General features: G+C 41.0%; 1 protein-coding gene across 1 annotated transcript; it reads right to left on the reverse strand.

Annotated features, from left to right (window-relative positions):
- Positions 1–836: 836 nt before the first annotated feature.
- On the reverse strand, positions 837–27,198 carry SNX3 (sorting nexin 3). Its single transcript, XM_039351142.1, has 4 exons — positions 26,806–27,198; positions 3,520–3,615; positions 3,012–3,136; positions 837–1,510 (listed from the first exon to the last, which is right to left on the reverse strand). The coding sequence occupies exons 1-4, from the start codon at positions 26,965–26,967 to the stop codon at positions 1,405–1,407; spliced, it is 489 nt and encodes a 162-aa protein (XP_039207076.1). The 5' UTR covers positions 26,968–27,198; the 3' UTR covers positions 837–1,404.
- Between the last annotated feature and the right edge of the window lie 29 nt (positions 27,199–27,227).

Consider the following 27,227-nt stretch of genomic DNA (forward strand, 5'->3'; position numbering starts at 1 on the left):
AAAGATCAACTGGCAGCATTTATATGAATCCCATTTATGCCCCCAAAGTCTCCTCCCTTCATTGTTGAATGTGACCAAACATTTGTCCCCCCCCATTTTTTTGCAGATGTTTAAGGACCCCATTTCACCTCAAAACATTCCTGAAATCCCTCCCCCCCCAGGCACCTCTGGCAGCTATAGAATGTGGCCCTTGACACATCGTGCAAAGTCTGGTCTAACTCTTGAACTGTTGGAAATTGTGCATCTCTGATTTTGCCACATTTGTGACTTATTAATATCTATGTTGAAAGCAGCAATAGACGGGGCCAACCCTACAAAAACCCTTCACTGAAAAAAAAACATGATATACTGAATTTTTTAAAGGATCTGATTCTGTCTTTACTGGAAATGACGCTTGGAATTTCAAATCCTGACATCAATTGGGCTTCTCGGAGTTCTAACGAGTTAACTTTAGTTCACCGTGAATGTTGCTCTCTTGAATAAAAACAAGTGGGAATGCGCTCTTGACTCAGAATGTAATAAATGGCAGTTTCACCAATCGTAAGCCACTTTTAGAAATCTAACCAAAAGGAATGTAGCAGGGAACTCCGAAAGTCTGAATATCAATGTAGAACAGCCCATCCTATCCAGGTTAACTTAATTTGATGTAGTTTTGCACCAAAGCACGAATACCCATGGGATTATAGTTTCTTTTCCCCTGAATGAAGTAATGTAATATTAAAACAGCTCATGTAAATAGATGGAAGATGCATCAAACCTCCAGTATATACAATGGAACTGACATTTGGGGTATCCAGCCCAATTGCCTCCCCATCATCACAGCAGTAAAGGCATGCTAAATGCATTTCACTTTTTATTTCAAAACAACTTTAGACAAATGATCTTAGTATACAAATCTGATTTCTTTTTACACAATATAAAGATAGTTTCCTCATTGCTTCTCAGTACAAAGGTATTTGTTTTACCACTTAAGGATACAACCTCAGAAGTGCTTATTTTACACAAGGGGATAATGAAAAATGTTAGTCACCAAATTGTAGGTGCAATACTACTTATTTTACAGAAATATTCTAGTGTTTTAATCAAATAAAAGTGAACGTGCAACACCAGAACAGTGCAAGTTCAAGTAAGGCCAAGTCAGTAATCCCCACAAGGTCACTGCAAAGGAAGAAAAGAGGGTCAAAGTATTTAGATTTTTAAAAGCCATTTAATCAAACATCTGACAGCAGATTCACCTAAACTTCTTTAATGCCAAAAAATGAATGCAAAGACCAAACAGTGCCATTAATATACGAAAGGTTTCTTGTGTCAATTGGTCTGGAGCATGCTAAAACCTTAACTACAAATCGTGGACCATGTAAGTTAATCACTAACATTTATGCTGGTTAAAGTGTTGTGCAGCATTCAAGCATGTCTTATTTTCGATGGTGTGTAGCTTTTATCTATTATTTCATCTTGCAAGAACATGTGAAGACAACGTTCATTCTGAGCCAAAGGGTGACCTGCAACTCTGAAAATTAAAAATTGGAAGGTTAGTCTTCAAAGGTGTCTATGTGCCTTATAATAGTCCCAACATACTTTACTTTGTCAGCAATTGGCTTCTAAGCATTCTACATTTTTTTTAAAGCCTAAAATTCTGCATTCTAGTTCTCTAACTAGGTAGGGTACTAAGTTAAAGTTTACTCCACTAGTTGTTGCTGACTAGAGGGAGTTATGCTCATCTTCGTTTCAAGGCCACTGAGTCAGCGCTGCCCGAAGATATCATGAGGCGGAATGCCATGACGTCACGGAATGCAGTTACGTTCCCACTGAAGTGGCAGCTATTTATCTACTCCCATTTGCATCCTTTCAAACTGCTGGGTTGGCAGGAGCTGGAGCGAGGATGGGAATTCATCCTGTCCTGTGGCTCTCAAGTCTTGGACCTGGGCTGCTGGCTTTCCAGCTGACAAGCCCAGTGTCTTAACCACTGGCCCACCGTCCCATCCCCTCTCTTAATTAAGAAGGTGAAATTTCCTGCAAAGTACCAATGAACAGCCCCACTGACCTATTTGTGATGGGGATAAACAGAAAACAGACGCAGGTTCAGCAAAGGTCAATTTAATCCCCAAATTCCAGTTTATTTAAAAAGACTGATTTTATAGCCGTGCCTTTTGTTCATAATTCTGCAAAATTGCACTACATTCCCTTGGCAGTTTTTAAGCTATCATATGGAACAGAATTTTGCCTCTTTTGAATTCACAGAAGGCACGAAGAATACATTTCTGAGGTGGCAACATCAAATAGGGTGAGGTACTATGAGTCAACCATGGCTTATTTAACCAAAGGCTTATCAAAGAGAATTTGGCTGTAGCAAGAATGAGTTCCTTCAGCCACAAAGTGCCAAAGCAAAAATGTGGCGGTTCAATTACAGACAGTAGGAAAAGGAAGTGCTTGATAAATACACATTTCATTTCCAAGTTAGAGGGTTTATAAGGATCTTTTCTGAAGGCCAAATCAGCACACATATACCTTTAATATCCTCTAGATTCAAACATACAAATCTGTACTGGGGATCATACTTGCAGTCAGAAATTATAACCAAATTGTTTGTTCAATGATGAGCACATTTATCTCCCCCCAGCCTTATTTGTATGATGCTATCTTTACATGCTGCAATCTAAGCAATTTGCATATATTAAGAAACAAAACCCAGGTCACTACAAATTCTTCAATTTTTGCAGCAAGCATGCTAAGTGGCTGCATGTTGTTCAGCTTGGATATTGAAACTGCTTCGCAGTTCAAGCTGGAAAGTGGTTCAGAAGTCTTTAAGAATGTAAACTGAGATTTCTTTATATTAGCACAAGCTTCGCTGGTCTTGAAAAGACTTAGCAGGTCACGGTTAGATGTCAGTAGGTGTAACATATAATCTACTGGGATGTTAACACCATTGCTAGGAACCCAGTCCAATGCACCAGCATATTGTTCGTTGCTGAAGTTTCTGTGCAACACGAGAAATAGAATATCCCACTCACTTGTTTATGAATTGTTCAAGCCCCTGCTTCCTCTCTTCTATAAAGGAATCATCAAATATCCCATCATCTCCTCTGAAAGGCAATTGGCGAAGAAAGGCTTTTCCGGGTAAAGGAGGTACAACCACCTAAAAAAAACACAGTTGGTGTTTTAGATTCCAACTCTGTTATGCTAAAAATTAAAGCATCGTCAACACTGCCATTACCACCACCAGAACCATCATTATCGCTGCTGCACAAAGAGCTCTGAAAATTCACTAAGCGTTATAGAAAAAAAAAATTCAGATTCATCCCCTTCCTTAGGAATGTGGCACCAAGATGATTCAGGGTGAAAATACAGAATGTTCCAGGCTTAAACACAGCTGTTAGGATGCAAGATGGCTTATAGTGTACGTGCTCTAATTATAACAAAATAGCAGAATAAGTTGGCAATCCTCCCTGCCAACAAAGCAGGGCAAACTTTGGCCCTGCTAAATTATTATCAAGCATCAAGAAAACTTGGTGGCCTCACCTTACTTTCTCTTTCTAGCTCACTTCGAAGCCATTCAAAATCACTGTATCGTCTCCTGACGCAAGACTCCTTCAATTTGAAGATCGGAAGATTTGTCTGAAAGAAACAAGGCCCATTACTCTCCATTCACTTGACTTAGTTAGCAACTTTAAAGAAGCAAGGACTTCAACCTCTAGAATGCTGGCTGGAGAATCCAGTGAGTTGAGACCCACACTTCTTAAAGTTGCCAAGGTTTAGAAATCTTTCAGCTATGGGCAGTGTTTCTCAACCTTGACAATTTTAAGGCATGTGGACTTCAACTCCCAGAATTCCACAGCCAGCAATGCTGACTGTGGAATTCTGGGAGTTGAAGTCCACATGCCTTAAAATTGTCAAGGTTGAGAAACACTGAGCTATGGCATCCGAGGGCAATGTTGAAACAACATATATTTATCCAGATATTACACTTCTAATGGATTCCTCAAGTTAGGTGAGCAAATTGAAAGCAATACATTATTACAGTTGTACGGATCTAGAATAGAGTTACAGCATCATTTTTGTGGCTGTCTGCCAAAAATAAAAGTCCATCTTTCCTAGATATTCAAAACACTTATAAGTCACCCTTTGGAGTAAATCCTCCCGAGGAGGGGTGCAACAAATAAAACTAAAAAGCACAAAGATACCATCACATTTTATACAATGATCCAGGGCAAAGAAGTGAAGGCAAATACCGTATATTCTGGCATATAAGACGACTTTTGAGAACGCTGACAGCCTCCGAACTCGGGGTCGTCTTATATGCCGAGTCGTCTTATACGTCGGAAATAAGGTAGTTTCTGGCGTATAAGACGACTTTCTAGGCATGCGACTCGGCGTCGATCGTCTTATATGCCGGAAATACCGGTAGTTTCCGGCGTATAAGATGACTTTCTAGGCATGCAACTGGCGTCGATCATCTTGCGACCCAGCGTCGAACTCGGGGGTCATCTTATACACCGGGTCGCCCTATACACCGGAATATATGGTATTTAGGATAGAGGTGGCCATCTACATGGTATTCAATTTCTGCTCCTGTTCACTGTAGTCAGTAAATGTTGAATAACAGTTCTTGTGATTCAATTCTTCCAAGTGTTTAAGACTTTATACTGTCCACTCTATGTTTACTTGGCCTCTTTCTAGGATCAGCTGTAATTATCTGTCCCAAAATTTATTTTCCCACTCTCAGAAACACTGTTTTATATGGAATAAGTTCCTGGTTACTTGCTCTGACATCAACGTTCGTCACTATATCCAGGAAAGATATTATTTGCACACTGTTGAAATAACAGCTCAAATATTCAAATAATGTCCCCATGTGGATATTAAAAATATAGAGGACATGACAGTGACCCTAGGGTAGGGCAGGAGATTGTATTATCTTCTGAGACCAATCCTCTAGGAAGGATTCAAGATATCATGCCTACCAGGTTCCATATGGATTAAGAGAGTCAATACAATATTCAAATCTACCCAAGCGTTCAGGAACACTGCCAAAGTTACGTTCTCTTAACCCAATCTTAAAATACTGTGTACAAAAGTGTGAAGACTGGTGTTGGACCAGGAACAGGAGATGCAAATCCCAGGCTGGCTTCAGCCTCGGAAGCTCATTGGGTGACTACAAGTTAGTCAGTTCAATTCATCTCACAGTGTGTGTGTGTGTGTGGGTGAAATAGGAGGAAGGAGCACTATCTGTATTGTCTTGAGCTCCTGCATAAAGGTAAAGTACAAATCTGATAAATAAGCAAATTTGAATGAATATAAATAATTCTTCACATTCCTTTGGCTGAGAGACCATCATGTCCTTGCATGCTGGTACAAAGATGGCACAAGGATGGACAGACTCTATCAGCTTCTCTTGTACATAGCCAATTTCCCCTAGAAGAGTAATGGCGAATCTTTAGAGACCGAGTGCTCAAAAACCGCCTCACCCCTGTCCGCAGGGCCACCACTGCCTCCACGGCGTGCCATGGCAGATCGCCCAGGCGGCTCAGCAGTGTCATGGTGGCCATGCCCTCTGTCTGCGCCCCACAGCATCATCTGCATGTGATGGGGTGCAAGGGCGGACTCTTGTCCCCGCTGCCTGGCTGCCATGTCCTTGGCTGTGCTGCTCTGTGCAGGCTGCGCCCAGGATGACTCTCCTCTGGGGGGGCTGCTGGTGAGGAGGGGGCCACAGGGTGTGGTGGGGCTGGGGCGTATGTTCCCACCGAGAGGGCTCTGAATGCCGCCTCTGGCACGTGTGCCATAGGTTCGCCACCTAGAATGTTAACAGGAAGCTGCATTCAAATCTCGGTTACCAAAATGGATTTTTGCACCAAAATTACATAGCGTGTTTGGATTTAAAATGAAAAACCCTTTCAAGTTACTCAAAAAATCCCAAAAGTAGTTTAAAGATCCATCAATCACACATGCTCAATATTAAAGCAGAAAAAACAGTATTGTATGTACTTGCTACCTAGGGCGATGGAAATGCATGAAAATGAATTATAATACTTCCTAATTTTTCACCTCCAGCCAAATATGTGGCTAATGAGAAGGCTTATTATTAAAAAGTCTGATAAGTGAAACATTAAGAAGAAAAGCCCATACTGCAACATCTGTATGTACAAGGCATGAAACCCAAGCCAAGTTAAGAAGGCACCTGTGTTTTCCCAGCTAAGTACAAGACATTTTATTGTACTAATGCCTCACAAGAAATATAACCTTAAGAAACTCCTTTATGTTAGAAGTCATACTTGCTTTTGTGAAGCTACTTTCGCCCCAGTTAGGAAGCACCACTATACAGTTCCTTTGGAGCTCAAGCGAAAGATTCCCAGAAATTAAAAACAACGGATTACTGCACTCTGATTTCACCTTTTGGCTTCTTAGCAGATTTCAACTCTCCAAAATAAGTCATTGTAAGTGTGTAAAGACTGTACAGTTTTATGTTTTCTGCAGGTGAGATTTTACCTTTAACATTCCATTTGCTCGGGTTACCTAATCCTTCTTGTTAACTGCTCTTTTATTCAACAAGTTAAGAATAAATCCTGAAAGGAGCGCCTCAGAAATTCTTATTTCTTGATGCGGAAGCACATAAAAGTTAATCTCTAAGCAAGATATGAAGGTTTAGTGGTGCAGTGCTTAAAAAAAAAGTGGAATTGGAACTTGCACCTCTCTGTTTTTTTTTTCCTTTGAACTCCCCAAACAATCACAATTGTTCTTTACTGCCTCTGACATTTTTGCTATTTCAAAATAGTTTACCTCAGAAATACAAGCTGCTTCACTAGGCAAACATGTGAAATTCTCTGAACTGTAAAGGTTAACACAGAGAGAGAGAGAGAGAGAGAGAGAGAGAGAGAGAGAGAGAGGAAGAGGGAGAGAGGGAGAGGGAGAGAGATTGCCATAACATTTTAAATTTACGTCTACCAGATTGTAAATTCATCCAAACTTATTACTGGTTCATTATAGAACCAGCAGAATTTGTTTCAATTATATTTCTCAATTAGGTCTTTAATTATCTTTGTTTTGCATCTGATTCTGCTTTATTGGAGTCCTCATTCAATATTATTGGGGAGGAAGGGAATTAAGATGAACTGTATTAATCCAATAATAATTTTTATAGCATTTTAAAATCCAGTGTGAAAACCAAGGGAAGTGGAAATCTAGAACCGAGCAGCTAAAATGGTAAAATTTAGGAGTCTGACAGATACCTTCAAGTATCTGTCAAACGGTGTTGCATGCATGATTGACAAGAACTTTAAAGGGGACATAAATACATAAATAACAGTTGTTCTGATTAATTGTTTGGCAGACCAACTGCTACTTTACAGGGTACAACTAATGGAGAATATGCTGTTTGCATGACTAAATTCTGTTTATTTTTAGAGCCTATATAACAGGACTTACAGCTTTTTCTGAAGAGGAATATTGCATTTAATTTTTGAGTAACATGCTTAAGACCACATTACATAAAGTCAATAGTACCAAACAAAGGTTGTGCTCTGAATACCTATTAATTTATCTCCCACTTTTTCCACTTTATAAATTATAATTCAGGGGCAATTGTGATGGCATCTAGGAGGCACACCAAGCCCTGTGCACCCCAGCTGTAATAATGTCCAATGAATCTTTTAATTAATTAAAATATGCACTTATATACAGAATTTTGACAATATAATATCAGTTAAGAATGCAAAGAAAGGAAAAACCTGGAGAAATAACATTTCAAATATAGTAATTCTAGGGAAACTACCAAACTCTTTGAAAATCCTTCTCCTTGTAACAGAACAACTATTTTTCAATTTGCTGATATACAAAGAAATTAGTACCCTTAATAGGTACTGATAACTAGGGATACAGCTAAGCATCTTTAATCTGCAAATGTCTGCCTAAAATCATATTGGTAATTCAATTATTTTGGCCCAAAATGTGGTAATAATTGGACAACTTTAGACCCATAAAAATTAATAAGAGAATTTAATTACATCTCTAACAAGGCAACTGATTCAGCTCTTAATATTCTCTGAAACATCCAGCATGCACACAATAAAATGTCCTATTTTATCAATCTTAATATAAAAGTAACAACAAATATATATATAATGTTTTATTATATATATATATATATATATATATATATATATATATATATATATATATAAAATATTATATGATTCCGTAGCTTTCCTTACAGTTTCCTATAAAAACAAGTTACTGAGAGGTATCTCAATTGATTCTTCAAAAAGATCTAGAATCTGAAACTTCAGATCCAGCAATGGTATCTATCCCATAAATACCCATAGGTATTTAAGACAGATAAAAGTGCCAACAAATACTCTTGAGGATTTGCCTACTATTTTTAAAGTAGTTTAAATCCTTTAATATAACCTTTTTTTAAAAAAAAAAATAAAAGGGTCAAATGCTTATCTACACCCCAATTCTTTCCATTTGCATCTTTCAAGATTAAATACTGATACTATGTACAGAATCACCCAACATACCTGCCAAATCAAGCTGGATTGAATTTTGAAATTATTTATTCCAGTGACCAACATGAAAAGAAATAAGCCAGAAAGTTTAAAAACTTAAATGTAATTTACCTGTCAACCAATGCTTCTAACTAGCTTTTGCAAAGGAAGCAGTCCGCTGTGACATCTATTGTTGCTCCCCTTCATTTTCACGTTGCTGCCAATGGGAATGGATATGACTGTGACACCCACAATCTGCAAAAAGATGGCTCCTGCTGGCCACACAATAGAAGATCCCATCCTTACCTAGAAATGTAGGCTGCTATTTGTTTGGTCAAATAACAAAAATATCCTAGTACAGGGGTCTCCAACCGTGGCAACTTTAAGACTTGTGGACTTCAACTCCCAGAATTCCTCAGCCAGCAAAGCTTGTCCTAGTAAATAGCTGGCAGAACAATCTATCGTTCTTCTGTCAGCTTCCTGACCAGAGCCCAGAGAGTTTCTGAAAGATGGCGCAAACCTCTCCCCCAATGACTTCTACTTCCTTAGATGGCCACCAGAGTTATTATGCAAGTTGTTAATAAAAAGCTAGGACAGAGCCATTTGTTTTACTGAAAATAAAGTACTCCCACCAAATTAAACCTTGAACTCTTGCCTGGGAACGGCAGGAGGAATGTTAAAGCACAAGTACCCAGAGAATCTCTAGAAAGGGGTCTCTTTAATCCAGCGGTTCTCAATCTGTGGGTCGGGACCCCATTTGAGGTCTAACGACCATTTCACGGGGGTCGCCAAACAACGCAGTCCGCCATTTTTTCCCCCTTTTCCTTAGCTGTGCTACTCCCTTTTATTCTATTGGCTTTTGAAAGCCAATAGAATAGACTCTCTTGAATAGAGTCTAATTCTATTGGCTTTCAAAAGCCAATAGGAATTGTCCAGGCTGTCTCTGCCCTGCTGAGTCCACCAAAATTCCCATTCTGCAAATGGTGCTGCAAGTTGTCTGCAGCGAAGGCGAGCTGTCTGGAAGTTTCCACCCGTCCCTGCTGAGCAACTACTAAAAATGTAAGTAAAAGAGGGCCAGGGGTGGGAAGTAGGAGGCCGGCGGGTGCAGGGAGGGTTGCTGGCGCGTGGGGCCCGGCGGGTGCCTTACCTCCTTTGGGTTGGGCCAGCTGGTTGCCCAGCCGGTGGTCGGCCTGCGCCGTCTCTGCCGCTTGCCAGCTACGCCTCGGCCGGTGCAGGGGGCGGCACCACGCATGCGCGGTGCTCCCGGGCAGGGAAAGTCCTCGACTTACAACCGGTTGGGTAGTCCTCGACTTACGACCGGTTGGGGGTCGCGGCATTAAAAAGGTTGAGAACCACTGCTTTAATCATTTCATTCTCTGAATCTCCGTAAGAGACTTCTGGGTGTGTGTTTTTTTTTATTAGCTGCAGTTTATTTTTTAAATCAATCACACGAGCACCTGACTTTTTGAGGGGACTCCCCAGGGAACATAAGCCAAAATGCAATGTTTTGACAAGAGGTCCCAAATACCAATGATCCAGAAAGATGATGGGACTGTCAATTAAGATATTGATTTACAAAAGCAGAATGGAAAAAGGTCCAGAGTCAGGAAAATTGTAGTGATCTATATAGCACACAGGCTACTGCTGTCCAAAGAAAAAGAATCTGATATGTCACTTGCATTGTGTGGACTTCTCATTTTACTTTACAGGAAAACTGTTCTCCTTTTGGGCAATTTCTTGAAGTCTATAGCACACCTGCAAGTAAAACAACCCCCCCCCCAAAATAGGTCTTGCTGAACAAAGACACTGTTACCATAGCACCAATTTGAAGCACAGACTATGGTAAATTCTGTTGGCAACTCAATTGCCAGCAGAAAGTAGATACTACTAATAACTCACAAAATACTCCAGGAACTTTGTAAAGTCATGCTATTAGGGAAAAAAATCTATGGAACAATCAAAACAGCACATTTTGGGGAAACGCTACAGAGACACACATTAAGAAGCAGGTATATTAATGTTCTTTTACTGCCTCCTGCTGGTTAATTCCTTTTGGTTAATACTATTGGGATACAAACCTCAGGATTTTTTCTGAAGAAATTAAATTGGATCTTCAGCCTTTATTTTAGCGTGAAAATGGACAAAAACACCTGAAGCATTTTTATTAACTGTTCATTGGAAGAAACTAGACGGTACCAAGGACGGAAAGAGAAAGTAAATAAGTCACGGTATAACCATTTGCAGAGCACCAAAGATTCTTTTTCCCAAAGCAACGTTATCTCCCAAGGGTCTGCATGAACAGACGTGTTTTTAAATAGTTACCTAACCACAGTCTACGGACTAAGCAAACTTCCCCTAGGAGGGAATTCCATAACCATCCCATGATTGATGACTGTCCAGCTTGTCTGAAAACCTCTAATGAAGTGAAAAAAACCACCCCATTAGGTAACCCATTTCACCGAGTGACAGCTCTTATTGTCAAGAAGTTCTTCTTAAAGTCTTGCCCGTGTCTCCCTCCTTAAAGTTACATTTTCCATTAGGAGCAAATGAGAATAAGTCCAATTTCCCTACGACGCAATAGCCCTTCAGATACAGGTAGTCTTCGACTTAGGATGACAGCTGAACCCGACATTTCCATTGCGAAGCGAGACATTTGCTAAGTGAGCTTTGCCCCATTTTATGACTTTTCTTGCCACAGTTGTTAAGTGGCAAGTTGTTAAGTTAGAAACACGGTTCAGTGGATCTGGCTCTACTGGCTGACTTCGCTTATCGTGTTGCAAAAGGTGATCACATGACCCCAGGACACTGCAATCATCATAAATATGAACCAGTTGCCAAGCTCCTGAATTCTGATCATGTGACCCTGGGGGGGGATGCTGCAACGGTTGTGGGTGTGAAAAACGGTCATAAGTCACTTTTTTATAGTGCCATTGTAACTTCAAATGGTCACTAAAGGAACTGTTGTAAGTCGAGGGCTACCTGTATTTGAAGATAGCTATCATTTCCCCTCTCAACCTTCTCTTCTGTAAACTAAACGTATCTTTCACTATCTCAGTGTTTCTCAACCTTGACAATTTTAAGGCATGTGGACTTCAACTCCCAGAATTCCACAGCATTGCTGGCTGTGGAATTCTGGGAGTTGAAGTCCACATGCCTTAAAATTGTCAAGGTTGAGAAACACTGCACTATCTTAACAGTCCTTCTCTGGAGTTGCTGTTGATGTTCCTCAAGAGATGCATTACCCTATCAGGATAGGCTGAACTTGTTGTGATTCACTAGTACACCCAAATTCTTCTCACACGTACCGTACTGCTTTTAAACCAAATTTCCCCAAACCTGTACATGTTTATTTCATTTTTCTTACCCAGATTCATGACTTTTCACATTTCTGTGTTAAATTTCGTTCTATTTGTTTTTCCCCATTGTTTGAGCTTGTTTAGATCTTCATTATTTTTTTTTCTCTTTTAGCCACCCCACTTAGTTTTGATCATCTGCAAATTTGTTCACCATTTCCTCATTTATAAATATATTGAACACAACTGCTGGGTCTGGACAGATTCTTGTGGTGTTCACTTCACTTGGGATGTCTTTCCAAGTAGATTTGATGACATTTATAACTACCCTTTAGGTATGATCTTTGAGCCAGCTGTGGACCCACCTAAAGGTTTAGCTGTCAAATCCATATTTGATCATTTTGTTAATAAGGATACTCTGTGAGACATTGTCCACAGCATTTCCCTGACCAACCAGGCTAATAACTCTATCATAAAAGGAGATAAAGTTTGACTGACATGACTTGACCATCATAAATACATGTTGGGGTTTAGGTTATTCAAATGTCTGTACATTAATATCAGCACTCTCAACTGGGCATAGGAATTCAGAAGTAGCAAATACGATACTTTATGGCTGCTAGATGAATCAAATTAGCTTCCCTACTTTGTTATTGTTTCCAGAACATCTTCAATATAGAGTGTGCAGTATTTCAATAGAGAATTTATAAGGACATAGATAACTGAAGCCAGACTACCTTCGTCCAAGGACAATCTAAGCCTAGCTGCCCAGCTGAAGCTGGACATAGGTGGCCTCAATTGTTAGGTATGCTTATCCCTATAGTGACAGATCTGTACAGAAGAAAGACACATGATCATCCCCTCTCTAACAGCATTATTTCATGTAGAGTACAGTATTTTTTCAATTCCCAAATCCAATAACCATTTATTCCGGATTAGATTTCAATTGTACACAACAGAAGTTTCCACTACTATATGATTTGGTCTTCCTTTAAGGTATGATTTAATTAGGAGTTGGTCATATGAAGGGATGTTAAAAGCCAGCTTCTATTTTTCTTAGCCATGAGCTACCGCAACAAGGTTATCCAAGAAAGAAGAGATAAGTATACTCGCCTCATCTGGAAACGCTTCAAAACACTGTCAGCACTTTGGCACTGCATTTGCTTGATTCCACGTTTCTGCTCTCCTATCATCATTTTAGTCCAGTTGGATTCTGTTCCCCATTCCTGCTCTAACCATACTTGGCCAGAAATACCCTCCATCTAATTGCATTTCTCCTTTCCATCATTAACTGAAGAAGGTTCCAAATAAGACTAATTCCAAGCAAGAGAGTGTATGTAGTAATCAAGTCAGTTAATAAAAGCCATCATCTCTTTTTTTTAGGGGGCGGTAAGAGAAATGGGCATAACCGTTGTCATCAATTCAAGCCTGGTCTGCTACACATCCTCAGCAGGTGTGATTATGAATAATCACATAAACAGAATACGAAACAGCCTTGGTTCAAGGACAATCACCTAGCAGCAACTATTTGTCCTTCAAATTTTAGAACTCAATTTGGAAATTAACAACTAGAATGATGAGAAACACTTAATTTCCCAACTTTTCAATTGTAGGCTAGTCTTTTAATATAACTGATAAAGTAGATGAATGAGCACAGATTGGGCGAGTTTGGTCTAGTGGTTAAGGTGTCAGGCTAGAAACAGGAGATTGTGAGTTCAAGTTTCATTTTAGCATGAAAGCCACCTGGGTGACCTAACTATGTGAGGTAGGTTGAGAGAGCGACTGGCCTAAGATCACACACACTCTCTCTCTCTCTCTCTTTCTCTCTCTCTCTCTCCCCAACCCATCTCACAGGGTTGTTGCTGTGGGGAAAACAGGAGGAGGAAGGTGTGTATGACATGTTCACTGCCTTGAGTTATTTGTAAAAATAATAAAGGCAGGATACAAGCAAACAAGAACAGATCTCACATTCAAATAGCATGAAATCCCCTCAGAATTAAGAGACTTCTTTTCCTCTAGATTGCATTTCTACATAGCTGAAAGCACAAAACTGGATGAGATTGATGACGCTCAGTTTAACAGGAAACTTGGTAACACACAATCTTAAGTGTTTGCCATGAGCTTTAACATGATCAACTGTCATTTTCTTCTAATTTATTATTAATAACAGCTAACCTCAATTTGTTGGAGTTAAAGAAATAGTAATTCAAATAATTCTTATAGTACCATTCATAATTTGCCTATGATTTTATATGCTCAGGTAGCTTTGTTGGCTAGAGCTGGAAATAACAGAAACAGAATAAGATGACATTCAGTCAAATATAGACTTGCAGCGCAATCTGATCATTTTTACCAATAAGTGAGATAGACTGCAATAATTTGCATTTATGAATATATGTACTTCTATAAACTAGAAAGATTGCATGGCTTTAAAATATTTGTAGAATGCTGAGGAAGAGATTTAATGGATCTATACTTCAAAAACTTCCCTTCAAAACTTCCGTCCATCTATGGAATATACAGCCAAATTCAATGGGTTGTTAGGATCTGAAATGCTCTAAAACACTTTGAATTTTGGATGGTAGAATACAAAGATTCCTTTTTATTTATTGTTGCTTTTAAACTAATAACAGAACAACAAAAACACAAATGAACAAAACCCGAATAACCAAAGACCTATATATATATATATATATATATATATATATATATATATATATACACACACACACACACACACACACACACACACACACACACACACACACACACACACACACACATACATACACACATATACTGGTATATATAATATAATCATGCTTATATGTTCATATATATATATATATATATATGTTTTCTGAGGTTTTCACGGGTATTTGTATGTAGGTCTTTGGTTGTTCGGGTTTTCTCCCGCGTAAAATTGGAAGTGTCTTGGCGACGTTTCGACGAAGTCCCATTCGTCATCTTCAGGCTGGTGTTTTCAGCTTCGTGCTTTGAGCAGCAATGTTCCTAGAAGCACGAAGCCGAAAACACCAGCCTGAAGATGACAAATGGGACTTCGTCAAAATGTCACCAAGACACTTCCAATTTTACGCGGGAGAAAACGCGAATAACCAAAGACCTACATATATGTATGTATGAGTGTGTGTGTGTGTGTGTGTGTGTGTGTGTGTGTATGAACATATAAGCGTGATTATATTATATATACCAGTATATGTGTGTGCGCGCACATGCAAGCACAATCTTTGTATTAATAATTATATATAAAATTGTAACTGTTTACTATTGTAAAGACTCTTAACTAGCAAATATCACCAGTTTTCCATTAGTTATCCCAAGGTTTTGAAAAAACAGGAACTCTTTTTTTAAAATAATGACCTTGTAAAAAGGAGAATTCCATTAGAAAGCAAGCAAGCCATAGCTATTTTATCACAACGGAAACCCAAAGCAATGCATGAAGTATTATTTTAGTCACCATCTGCTATTTACTTTGTTTCCAGCTCTTCTCCATTTCAGCTAAAAATTCTAAAGTACAAGTGGAGTGCATTGCTAGTTTCTTTATCTCCCCAGGATTCCTTAAAACAAGAAGCCAAAAGGGTAAGAGGAGCATAGGTGTTCAGATAAGAGTACTAAAACAACTTATCAATGAAGATATTTTGGATGGCATATTAAGACAGTAACTACCTTTTTTAAACATTTGAGCATGAAAGAGTAAATCCATTTCCTTTATATTAAAGTTAATATACGTGAAGTGGTAAGTATAATACCTAATAGCTTTTGAGTATCTAATCTAAGCCTTGCTATGAAAGGCAGATTCCATTAGAAGTTTCAATGATAACTTTTAGTTAAATGGAGGAAAGATATCTGACCTTGTCTTTTGTGAAAGACATGTACTCAAGCTATCTGCAGATTCATGTACTTGATACTAGTTATTTTCACAAAGCTTCCAAAGCTCTCAGAAATCAAGTGTAGTCTACAAATTAATTTTAGCCTTGGGATTCTGAGATACTTGTATCCAACAAGTTTTAGTCACAGATGACATCAAAGAAAGAACAAAATGACAGTTTGATAACTCAAGAAGTAGGAAGAGCAAATTCAGCAGTTATTCATCCGAAGAAGCTTGGCAGCATAGACAACAATATAATCAGCAGGGTGGCTTCACAATCCTGCCTTAAAATCACAATGGCTGGACTTACTCAACATGATAAATCTTAACTCCGTTGGTGGTGAACCTGTGGCAGTGGCACGCAGAGCACTCTCTGTGGGCATGTGCCGTTGCCCCAGTCCTAGGCCTTCAGCTGGGTTTTATAAAACCTTTTCGCTTTAGGCCTACACCACCGTGTGCAAAAAAAAAAAAAAAAAAAAGATTTCGCATAATTGGAATTGATTGATTGAACTTTTTAGTCCCACCCAGTCTGCCGTTACCACAGCAGCCATGCCCACTCAGTGGGCCACGCCCACCCAGCACCCGACAATACATAAGTGGGTTTTGGGTTACAGTTTGGGCACTCAGTCTCTAAAAGGTTCGCCATCACTGCCTTAACTAAATCATATTATGACTTGGAATGGTGTGTGAACCCAACAAAAATAGGAATGCAGGATATATTTAATTCAGGAGGAACAGTTTCTCACATTCAGTCAATATATGTTGAACTGGAAATAAACTAGTTGCTCAAAAAAATGAGACATCATCCAAATTGTAACGTGTAAATGTAAAGTATATAACCAAGCTGGAAACAAACAAGCAATTGTCCAGCTGAAATTAATATAGCACAATAATCATACTCTAGAACAGGGGTAGGCAATCTTGGCTCTTTTATGACTCGTGGACTTCAACTCCCAGAATTCCTGAGCCAAGGGAGTTGAAATCACAAAAGAGCCAAGGTTGCCTATCCCTGCTCTAGAACCAAACTATCTGATAATCAAACACTATTTTTACATTATCATCAGGATATATAAATTCTGAAACTCAGTGGCTCTAACAGCAGGGTATCTATGGCTTTTACACACCATTTGTTGAGGTAGATGTTAAAAATCCTTGAATTACATTAAACTTCCACATTCTATTTGGTCTTTACAGTCTTATAACTGCAAAATAATATGAACCCATGTTTTCCTGCTGAGATTTTATCCACTTGTACTCTATTTTTCAAACTGTGTTGATCAACACAGTGATCAACAAAGCATTGAAAATATCACAAAAGAAATATCATATGTCATTTTAAGATAAAATAAAACGTTTGAAAAAGCCATATTTAATATTTCTCTTTTAAAAAAGACATTTGTACAGCTGGAAGTAATCTACAGGTAGTCCTCACTTACCAACCAAAATTTGGAACTGGCAACTGTCACTAAGCATTGTGGTCACAAAGTGAAACATTACATGACCATCTCAACGTATGCTGGGGTCATTAAGTAAATCATCCACAATTGTTAAAGTCCAACTACAACTCATAACTTCTTGCCAACTTCCACCTGGATTTTGCTCATTGGAAAGCCCACTGCGAAGGTCACAAACAGCAATCATGTGACCATGGGACAATGCAACCATCATAAATGTGTACCCAATTCACAATCACATGACTATGGGGAGCCTGCTATGGTCATAATTTTAAAAACTGCTTGCAAATCTCCTTCAGCACCATAACTTCAAATGGTCACTTAACGAGCAAGCAAACTCAGTGAGGAATTATATATGTGTAACGTTACCCCCTCAGAGGCCACCAAAGCCCAGCCCTCCCAGCCCCGCTCCCCTCCATCGCGCTCTGCAGCTGCGCTCTCGAGGTGTTTTAATAAAGTGTCTTTTCTAGCGGGAGCTCATGTGAAATGAAGTGGCAGATTCTCAACGTCAAGGGGGGGCTTTCAGGAACAAAGATGATCAGCCCCTAGCCCCAATAGTCAATGCACGGCGATGTTTAACAGCTCCAGGTCGTCGTAGCAGCAATAGTCAATGATTTTTCAGCGACCGTTTGGAAACAAAGGAGTCGGGAAAACCCCGGCTCCAGGCAGCAATGGAAACACGAACAAAGGTAGTCAGCGTTCTGCAGTAACACCTCGTCCCTGAGGGCAACTCCCCACAATGTCTATAACTTGCACAAATAACAGTAATCAAAGTTCAGATGGCTGCTAATCTCCAAAGCAATAGCGACCAGCCTCTCCTTCTCTTCTGTCGTCGCTCGTAGTCTGAGGTCTCATCGATGTCAAAAGCCCTCCCCCCTTTCTTTTATTGTTAAAATCTGAATTTAGCAACCCTTTCCGCTTTTTCTCTCCTCACTCTCTCTCTTGCCTCTGCTCAGGATATCCCCCCCCCCTGCGAAAGAAAGCAATAAAATTCCACCTTCTCACTCTCTCTCTCTGTCTCCTTCCCTCTCCTTCAAAGAAAGGAATCAGCTAAAACCTCAAATCCCTCTTCGGCTTCACCTGGTCTCTCCCCACAACAGCAACCACCACCACCCCTTCTTTCCTCCTTTTTCTTTCCTTCCCCCAATCCACACCCACCATGCCCAAAACCAGCAACAGCTGTCCAAGCTTCCCTCTCCCTGGGTAGGCTTCCGCAAAGCCTTTCAGCCAGCCCCGCTACACACTCCCCCCCCCACCTAAGCAGTTTCTTTGGTCCTCCAAAGAATAGCGAACTTTCTGCTAAGCATCTATATTATCTGGGAGCGAATCAACCTTCATTACACAGTAAGCATCACTCTCTCTCTAAGCTATGGCCCGTGGCATCATATGTTAATCTCTTCACCAGGTGTATCACCCGCCTTGGTCTCTGCATTTTAGGCTCAGCAATATTGCGGGCACCGTCCCTTTGTAACTTCCCACCCTGGGGGTACCCGGGACTGGCAGCTCCTCCTCTAATGCTGGTGATCGCGGGCCATGTGAAGTGACCTGATCCATCTCTAATGGCTCCCACAACTCTGTGATCTCCGGGGTCAATGACCCCTCCTGTCCCAATAATCCCCCAGGCTGATCCCCTACATCAAATCTTTGAGGAGTCCTCTCCCATTTGCAAGCTCTAGGCATGGGTTCCGAAATGTCAGGCCCAGACTGTTCTAATTCAACCTCACCTACCCACGGTGGGGTGTGTGATTCCAATATCCGCCGATGACCACAACCAACCTATACAACTTCTTCTTCAGAGTCTTCCGTTTCCCTTCCTACAGACAGATCAGGTTTCACCCTAGTTCCTAACCTTCTTCCCACTATACAGGGCTCAGTTGTGATGACTGGCTTGGTGACTCATACTGGCTCATTCAAAGGCTATAAATGGTTCTGATGCAACACTTTCAAAGGCCCTGAACTTCCCTCTGGTCGTATCCGATACACTGGTAGTCCCGGCAGCTTCTCATTAACAACATACAACTGGAGGCCCCACTGATCTGCCAATTTGTGCTTCCCAGAGGGACCCAAATTCCTTAATAGCACCCGATCACCAGACTGTAAATCCTGAACTCTTACTTTCAAGTTACAGTTCCTCTCAGTCCACCATTCCCGAACTCCTGCAGCCTCTGTGGCCTTTTCATAAACCCCCTTCAGATTCTTACTCAATCTATCTACATAATTACGATATGACCTAACTGAGGTCTCATCCATTGTCTATCGGCAGGCGGGCTTCCCTACCAAACATCAACCGACTGGAAAATACCTGGTGGCATCATTCCTCGTGCTATTATATGCATGCACGACGGTACAAATATGTTGCGTCCAGTGTTGTTTCTGTTCTTCAATGAGTGTCCCCAACATATCCAAAAGAGTACGATTAAACCTCTCAGGCTGCAAATCTCCTTGTGGATAATACGGGGTGGTACGGGACTTCCGAATTGCCCAGTAAGCCCAGTAGTTGCTTAACAAGCCTGCTTTCAAAGTCTCACCCTTGATCAGAATGTATGCGCTGAGGCAGCCCACAATGTACAAAAAACTTCTCCACCAATACTTTGGCTACCATCACAGCGCGCTGATCTTTGTCGAGAAGGCCTGAGCATAATGGGTAAAATGATCAGTCATGACCAATATGTTTCCTTGCCCACTTACATCCAGTTCCAGGCAAAGAAAATTAATGCAAACCAAATCTAAGGGCCCATAACTATGCAAATGGCCCATCGATACAGTCCTTGAAGGTAGGGCTTTCCTCTGAACGCAACGCATACAAGATCTACAATAGTCCCCGACTTCCATCTTCATATAGGGCCAGTAGAATTGATCCATTACTAACTTAAAAGTCTTTTCCGGCCCCAAATGCCCGTGCTCGTCATGTAACGCAATCAACACTGCTTCTCTGTGTTTCTCTGGAAGCAAAAGTTGCCACCTTTTTTCAGGCCCATCCAAAGGGCCCCTCCGATAAACCACTCCATCACAAAGCTGTAAGCGATCCCACTCCTTATACAGCATTTGGGTTCCTCTTGGAAAATCGGCAAGTAAAACCTCCCACTGACCACTTCTCAAAGCTCTTTCGACCAGGCCACAGAGGGGATCTTCCGCCTGGTCCCTCCTCAGATCTTTCTTAGTCAGGGCAAACCTATTCTCCCCTCTGACCTGAATGGGATTACAGTATAATTTGGGAACACCTGCAATAGTAACCCCCACCGATTCAGCTCCAATTGCTCCCCTAGCTCGATGCTCAACCTCTCGATACAGCGATTGAATGCCATCAGAGGGCAATTGAATCCACTCTCTGACACCTGCCCCTGAATCCTGGGGCCTCCTTGACAAAACATCTGCATTCGTGTTCCTCACACCCAGGCAGTATTTCAAACTGAACCTAAATATAGAAAGGGCAGTCAACCATCGATGCCACGTGGTATCAAGTTTAGCAGTTGTGATCAAGTACGTGAGTGGATTATTATCTGTCTTAACCTCAAACTCTGCCCCATACAAATAACCCTCCAATTTATCCACAACTGCCCACCTGAGTGCTAAAAATTCCAGCTTATGAGAGGGATAATTCTTTTCCCCAGGGGTTAAGCCCCTGCTGAGATATGCAATTGGCTTCAACTGTTGATCATGTTCCTGATATAACACCCCCCCAAGGCTATCTCGACTAGCGTCCACATGTAACTCATACGATCGATTAGGGTCGGCATAAGCCAGGACTGGGGTGTTCGTAAGCCTCCACTTCAATTGGTCAAAAGCTTGCTCACACGGTTCAGTCCATTCTGCCTGAATAGATTCTGAGACTTCCTGGGTCTCTTGGTTTTATGGATCAGAGTCAAACAACCCACCGCTTCCTCTACTTCTTCATTCTTTAGCAACTCATTGAGCAGGCGAGCTATCTTTGCAAACCCTTCCACAAACCTCCAATAATATGAACAAAATCCCCAAAACAATCGTAATTTGGCCACGTTCTGGGGCCTGGGCCAAGAAACAATTGCCTCACGCTTGGCAGGGTCTGTTGCCACCTCCTCTGCCGAGACAACATGACCTAAGTAAGTGACAGATGGTTGATAAAACTGACATTTCTCTAATGTCTCTGAATGGTAAGGGAAAGACTGAGGGGAAGGTTTCGATGGATCAGGCTCCCGCAAAGCCTTTCAGCCAGTCCCGCTATATATGTGTGTGTGTGTGTGTGTGTGTGTGTGTGTGTGTGTGTGTGTATACACACACATACATACATACATACATACGTACATACGTACATACGTACATACATACATACACACACACACACACACACACACACACACACACACACACACACATATATATATATATATGTTTTCTGAGGTTTTCGCAGGTGTTTGTATGTAAGTCTTTGGTTGTTTTCTCTGAAAACCCGAACAACCAAAGACCAGATTACTATTAAGCCTTGTAAATAAACTTCAATCTTTAATTGAAGAATTCTTCAAGTCTCTCTACATCTGTGTTAATTTTTCAACCATTATTACTTCTCATTCTTTTAAATACTACTACTTTATAGAAAAGTTATGTTGGCTTTTGCAGAATCTAAGATTTCAATGCAGTAATTTACATAGTCCATCTACAGTACAGGTAGTCCTCGAATTAATGACCGGCTGCTTAGGAACCCCAAAATTACAATAAATCCCCCCCAAAAGATACCTAGGACCCAGTTCTGAAGTCCCTCCCCCATGATCACGAGACTGCATTTCAGGCGCTTAGCAACCAATCCACATTTACAGCGTCCCACAGTCACATGACAGCAATCTATGACGTTTTTGCCAAAAACTGGAGTTTACTTGTTTTCGGCAAAAACATCCCATAGCAACCAATGGGTCCATCAGTGACCATGGATTCACTTTATGACTACAGTGATTTGCTTAATGATGATTAATGGTGGTGATACTCAGGACTGCTCCTTTTGAAAGTTGCATTTGTTCTTATTAATCGTGTCAGGCTTTGTAACAGTAGCAATCCAGGATATATTGTACAGGTATTTGGCGGCTGGCATTGATCTGTCAGGCCAAATTAACTGCTGGGTTGCTTAATTTATAATTCATGTAAAGAGCACTTACAAACTAAAGCACAGTTCCTGCAACATTGTTCCCAAGGTATTTTCTGAAAGAAATACAATAAACCTTGATAGGGTTAATATTTTTTGAAGAAATTGAACAGTATCATTTATCGGATTAGTTTAAGATCAAAGGATTTCCTGGAATAAGTACAACCAAATATCACAGTGGCAGTGTTTAAGAAGAAAGCACGGCAAGGCATCATCATAAATTGCCATCTTTGTATTTCCTCATGTTAAGTTATAAACATGCTGTATTGTCTTAGAACAAAATATAGTTTTGGTTCACCTCATGCAGTATTGTCTATTGTCAGCATAAAGCAACTCTTTCAAGTTGTTAGACACAGGTTTTCCCAACCACCCCATCCTTGCTTATTTAAAACATTTATAGGTAGTCCTCGACTAAGGACAATTGAGCTCAAAATTTCTGCTGCTAAGCAAGACAATTGTTTAAGTCAGTGGTTCTCAACCTTTTTAATGCCGCGACCCCAACCGGTCGTAAGTCAAGGACTACCCAACTGGTTGTAAGTCGAGGACTACCCAACCGTCATAAGTTGAGGACTTTCCCTGCCCGGGAGCGCCGCGCATGTGTGGTGCCACCCCCTGTGCCAGCCGAGGCGTAACTGGCAAGTGAGAGACACGGCGCAGGCCGACCACCGGCTGGGCCACCAGCTGGCCCAGCCCAAGGGAGGTAAGGCACCCGCCAGGCCCCATGCGCGTCAGCAACCCTCCCTGCGCCCGTCGGCCTCCCACCTCCCACCCCTGGCCCTCTTTTGCTTACATTTTTAGTAGTTGCTCAGCAGGGAGGGGTGGAAACTTCCAGACAGCTCACCTTCACTGCAGACAACTTGCAGCACCGTTTGCAGAATGGGACTTTTGGCAGGCTCAGCAGGGCAGAGACAGCCTGGACAATTCCTATTGGCTTTTGAAAGCCAAGAGAATTAGACTCTATTCAAGAGAGTCTATTATATTGGCTTTCAAAAGCCAATAGAATAAAAGGGAGTAGCACAGCTAAGGAAAAGGGGGAAAAATGGCGGACTGCATTGTTTGGCGACCCCCGTGAAATGGTCATTAGACCCCAAATGGGGTCCCAACCCACAGGTTGAGAACCACTGGTTTAAGTGGTACCCCATTTTTACAACCTTTTCTCCCACAAGCATACCACTGAGGTTGTTAAGTGAATCATGTGATTGTTAAATGAAACAGGCTTCCCATTAACTTTGCTTGTTGAAAACCAGTTGGGAAGGTTACAAATGGTGATCACGTGTCCCAGGACAGTGCAGGTATCATAAATACATGCCAGTTGCCAAGTGCTCAAATTTTGATCATGAGACCAGGGAGATGCTACAGTGGCCGTAAGTGTGAAAAATAAGCCATTGCAACTTTGAACAGGCACAAACCTGAACGGTTACAAGTTGAGGAGTACCTGTATATAACTGCTCCTCTTTTAACCAACTATGAGTGGCTCTTAATCAAAAGTTAACAGCATAAAACAGCATATTAAAACTACAAAAACTAAATAAGTTAAAAGCAAAACCAAGTTAAACTTCTGATGTGTAGTCACTTTATCTTACCCCAGCACTTGGAATTAAAACCAGGTCTTCGGTGCTTTTCAGACAGCTAAGAGGGTAGAGACCTGCCGAATTTCAGGGGAGAGGCTGTTCCATAGAATAGGGGCTGCCATAGAAAGTTCCCATAAGATGACAATATTTAGGGGGACTAGAAGTGTGTGCACCCTATCTGATCTAGTAGCATAGGTAGATGTCCTTAGGGCAGAGATGGTGAATCTGTGACGTGTGTGTCAAAGGAGACGAGCCACAAATCAACACTTAACGGCTTTAAAAGTAGCGACTAGCATCTTGAATTGCACCTGGAAAGAAACTGGAAGCCAATGCAGCTCACATTTCAGAGTATTACATAGGTAAATGTTTGGGACCCCATTGCTGTGTGCACTGCTGCATTCTAGACCAGTTGAAGTTTCCCAGTAGTCTTCAAGGGCAGCCCCATGTAGAGCTCACTGCAGTAATCCAAACAGAAGGTGATCGAAGCATGAGTGACTCTGAGTAAGGCCTCCTGGTCCAAGAAAAGGTGCAATTGGCGCACTAAATGAATCTGTGCAAAGGCCCCCCCAAACACAGTTACCACTGCTTGAAGACCCCCAAATTGCTCACCAGCTCAATCCAAGGAAGTGCCACTCTGTCCAGAGTCAGATAATCCTATCTCACCGATATAGGCATGCCCTAAGTATACACATTAATCTCCTTTATCCACTCACATACAGAGATAAGATACATTCCAACTTCTTTCTAATTTCAAGAAAGCAGCACACCAGTCAACAGATTTGGCTTATGTTACCATCTTTAACTTTTCTAGAAATGCATGGAGGAGAAAGGATCAGGATCAATGCCAGCAATATTTGCTTCATATCAAACTTAAAATAAAGGTAAACATCTAAAAATATGTTTACTTTATAATTTAAGGACCTGTACAACTCTCCATGATTGCACATGGCATGTTTAAATAGTTAAATGTATAATCTAAAGCAGGGGTGTCAAACTTGCAAGGTCACGTGACCTGTCGTGACTTTTTTCCCATTGCCAGCAATGGGATGGGCGTCATTTCGCCATGACGCATCTGGCTCGTGGGCCAGCAGTTTGATACCCCTGATCTAAAGCTTTGATGTTTAGGAGGTGAAGAATAGAACAAGTTATCAAAACAAGCTACTAACATATTTAAGAAGCAATCTGTATGATCCTTATCTGTTGTTTAATTTCTTTGAAGTCATAAATTTTCCATACCAAGAGTGAGTTGACACACTCTTTAAAAATCAAATAGCCTTGAAATTATCTCTTCATGATCATGGAGATAAGATGAACAGAATACACAACAGAATACATTCTCTTGATTAGTCTTTAACTTACAAAAATGCAGGCAGCCAAGCAGAGAAATACCATTCAAATGAGATAGTCATTAGAACAACACAATTCCTTAACAAAGTCAGGCTGGGCTTCCTTTTGTGGTACAAAGGGAACTATGGACACACTAGAGGGAAGTGAAAAAACAAACCTAAGTTTCCATATTCAGAGGCAATCCTGAGAAGTTATGATGTCAAGATAGTCAAACAACAGACAGACCACAATAAAACTTTCCTTATAGGCATTCAGGAAACATTTTGCTGGCCATTTTTCTAAAAAATAAAATAAAATTTTCTTCTCAAATGACCAGAAAATTTGTATCTCTTTTGGATCTAGAATCAGAAATTTGCCTGAAAATTTTCTAATAGTACTGAAGGCCCTGAAAATCTGAAAACCCAAGAAAAATCAGGAAAAAGGAAGCCCAGGGACTTTCTGTTTTTCCAATGGAATATTTGAAAGATTTTAGAATATACTGAAAAGCTCCCTATATTTTCTTTTTTTAATGAGAAAAATATTTTATTCCCTGAAGTGAAGGCTAAAGATTACTGAAAGACTACCATAAAAGAGCAATACATTACTAAAGCATTCAATGTTTTGACTGTTTTATAAACATTAAAGTTATAATGTAACACACTCAAGTTTATCTGTATTACCCTTTTTAGTTCAATGTTGTATTATAGTAATATGGACTAATATTTCACTTTTAGAAAATTGTATTTGCAATCATTTACAATTGCACCTCTTTCTGAGTAAATACACAGGATTCCTTAGTACAGTGTGGATATATTTGAGGATGTTACATACAAATAGGAGTAAAAGTTACAATGCAAACATATACATTTGTGATAAGTTTTCTGGGTTTCTTTCTTGGAGAACAAATTCAAAATTCCCAGAAGGATAATCTCCTACAGAGGGTAACCCAAGCATAGAAGTATCAGTAAGGGTGAAAACTGCACAGAAGTTGAAGAAATCAGCTGTGTTTCTACTTTGCATAATTCTTATGCCAGATCAGTACATGGCTACAGCACAGACAAATGCAAAGCCAAAGCAAACTACATTTGGGGCAGAAGAGAGAACTATGCATTCTCTATTTCAAGCATTTGAAAGTTCACTAGTAATTGGGATCTTGACTTAGCTTTAAGAATCCTGCTACATATGGGTTTTATCTCATTCATTTTGCATGGTAGAGTAGGCATGGAGTTAAAAGCTACTCAAGTAGGATGATATTACTTTGAAGACATTAAACTGTGTGCATTAAATATGCCCCCGCTCGCCTTTTGCAACCAGGAATCTCTCTTAGCCTCGATTAAGCATGCCAGTGTGTGATAATGGAGAGCAATCCATTGGGGACTTAGAAATGGGGCAACTTATCTACAAACCTGCCTGAAAAGTGCTGGGCCCATAAAGACCATATCAAACCTTCCTTCTTGTGAGGAGACAATAAAATGAAAGAGAGGAGAGCAAGGCGAACCTTCCCCAGGAAAGGCGTGCATTGATAGTACAAGGAGGGGAAGAATAACGGACCCTACCCCTTGCAAACCTGAATCGATATCCCAGCTCGAAAAGCCAGACATTGGGTCGTCTCCCCTCTCTAAAACCAGCCCAGTCCCCTCTCTCCAGCCCTCCAAGCAAGCTGCCTCGCTGAGATCTCTCACCTTGACTCTGATCTCGTAGGTGGTAAAGCGCCCCCGCCCAACCCCCACCGTCTGGGGGCTGCTGACGTCGATCTCCAGGAAGTTGCTCGGGGGCCCATAAGCATCGTTGAGGTTCTGCGGCTTGGTTATGAGGCGCCTGGTGTCCGCAACGGTGTCAGCCATTTCTCTCGCCCTCCTGCTTGCGTCTGTCCAGTCGGGCGTAGCGGAGCCTCGCCGAGACAAGCCACCACCAAAAGAAAGACCAGGGCGAGGTCCAGGGCCGAGGAAGGTCGCTTGGGCGCCGGAACGCAACCGCCCACCCCCTCCCGCCTTCTTATTTACGGGCGACTTGCCGCCGCGCCGTCCCCGCGACACGCTCTGGCCCAGCCGCCGCCCGCGCCCGGTGGGAGCAGCCCAGCACGTACGCAAAGCATCCTGGGACT

This window comes from Crotalus tigris, unplaced genomic scaffold (assembly GCF_016545835.1).
Source record: "Crotalus tigris isolate CLP2741 ecotype Arizona unplaced genomic scaffold, ASM1654583v1 scf7180000018371.15429387391:27106975, whole genome shotgun sequence".
NCBI lineage: Eukaryota > Metazoa > Chordata > Lepidosauria > Squamata > Viperidae > Crotalus > Crotalus tigris.

Coding starts and splice junctions, on each gene's coding strand:
- SNX3 (XM_039351142.1), bottom strand. CDS start 26,967: ATGGCTGACACCGTTGCGGACACCAGGCGCCTCATAACCAAGCCGCAG. Junction 3,616..26,805: donor CCTACGAGATCAGAGTCAAG/GTGAGAGATCTC, acceptor TGTTTCTTTCAG/ACAAATCTTCCGATCTTCAA. Junction 1,511..3,011: donor CTTGAACAATTCATAAACAA/GTGAGTGGGATA, acceptor TTTAATTTTCAG/AGTTGCAGGTCACCCTTTGG.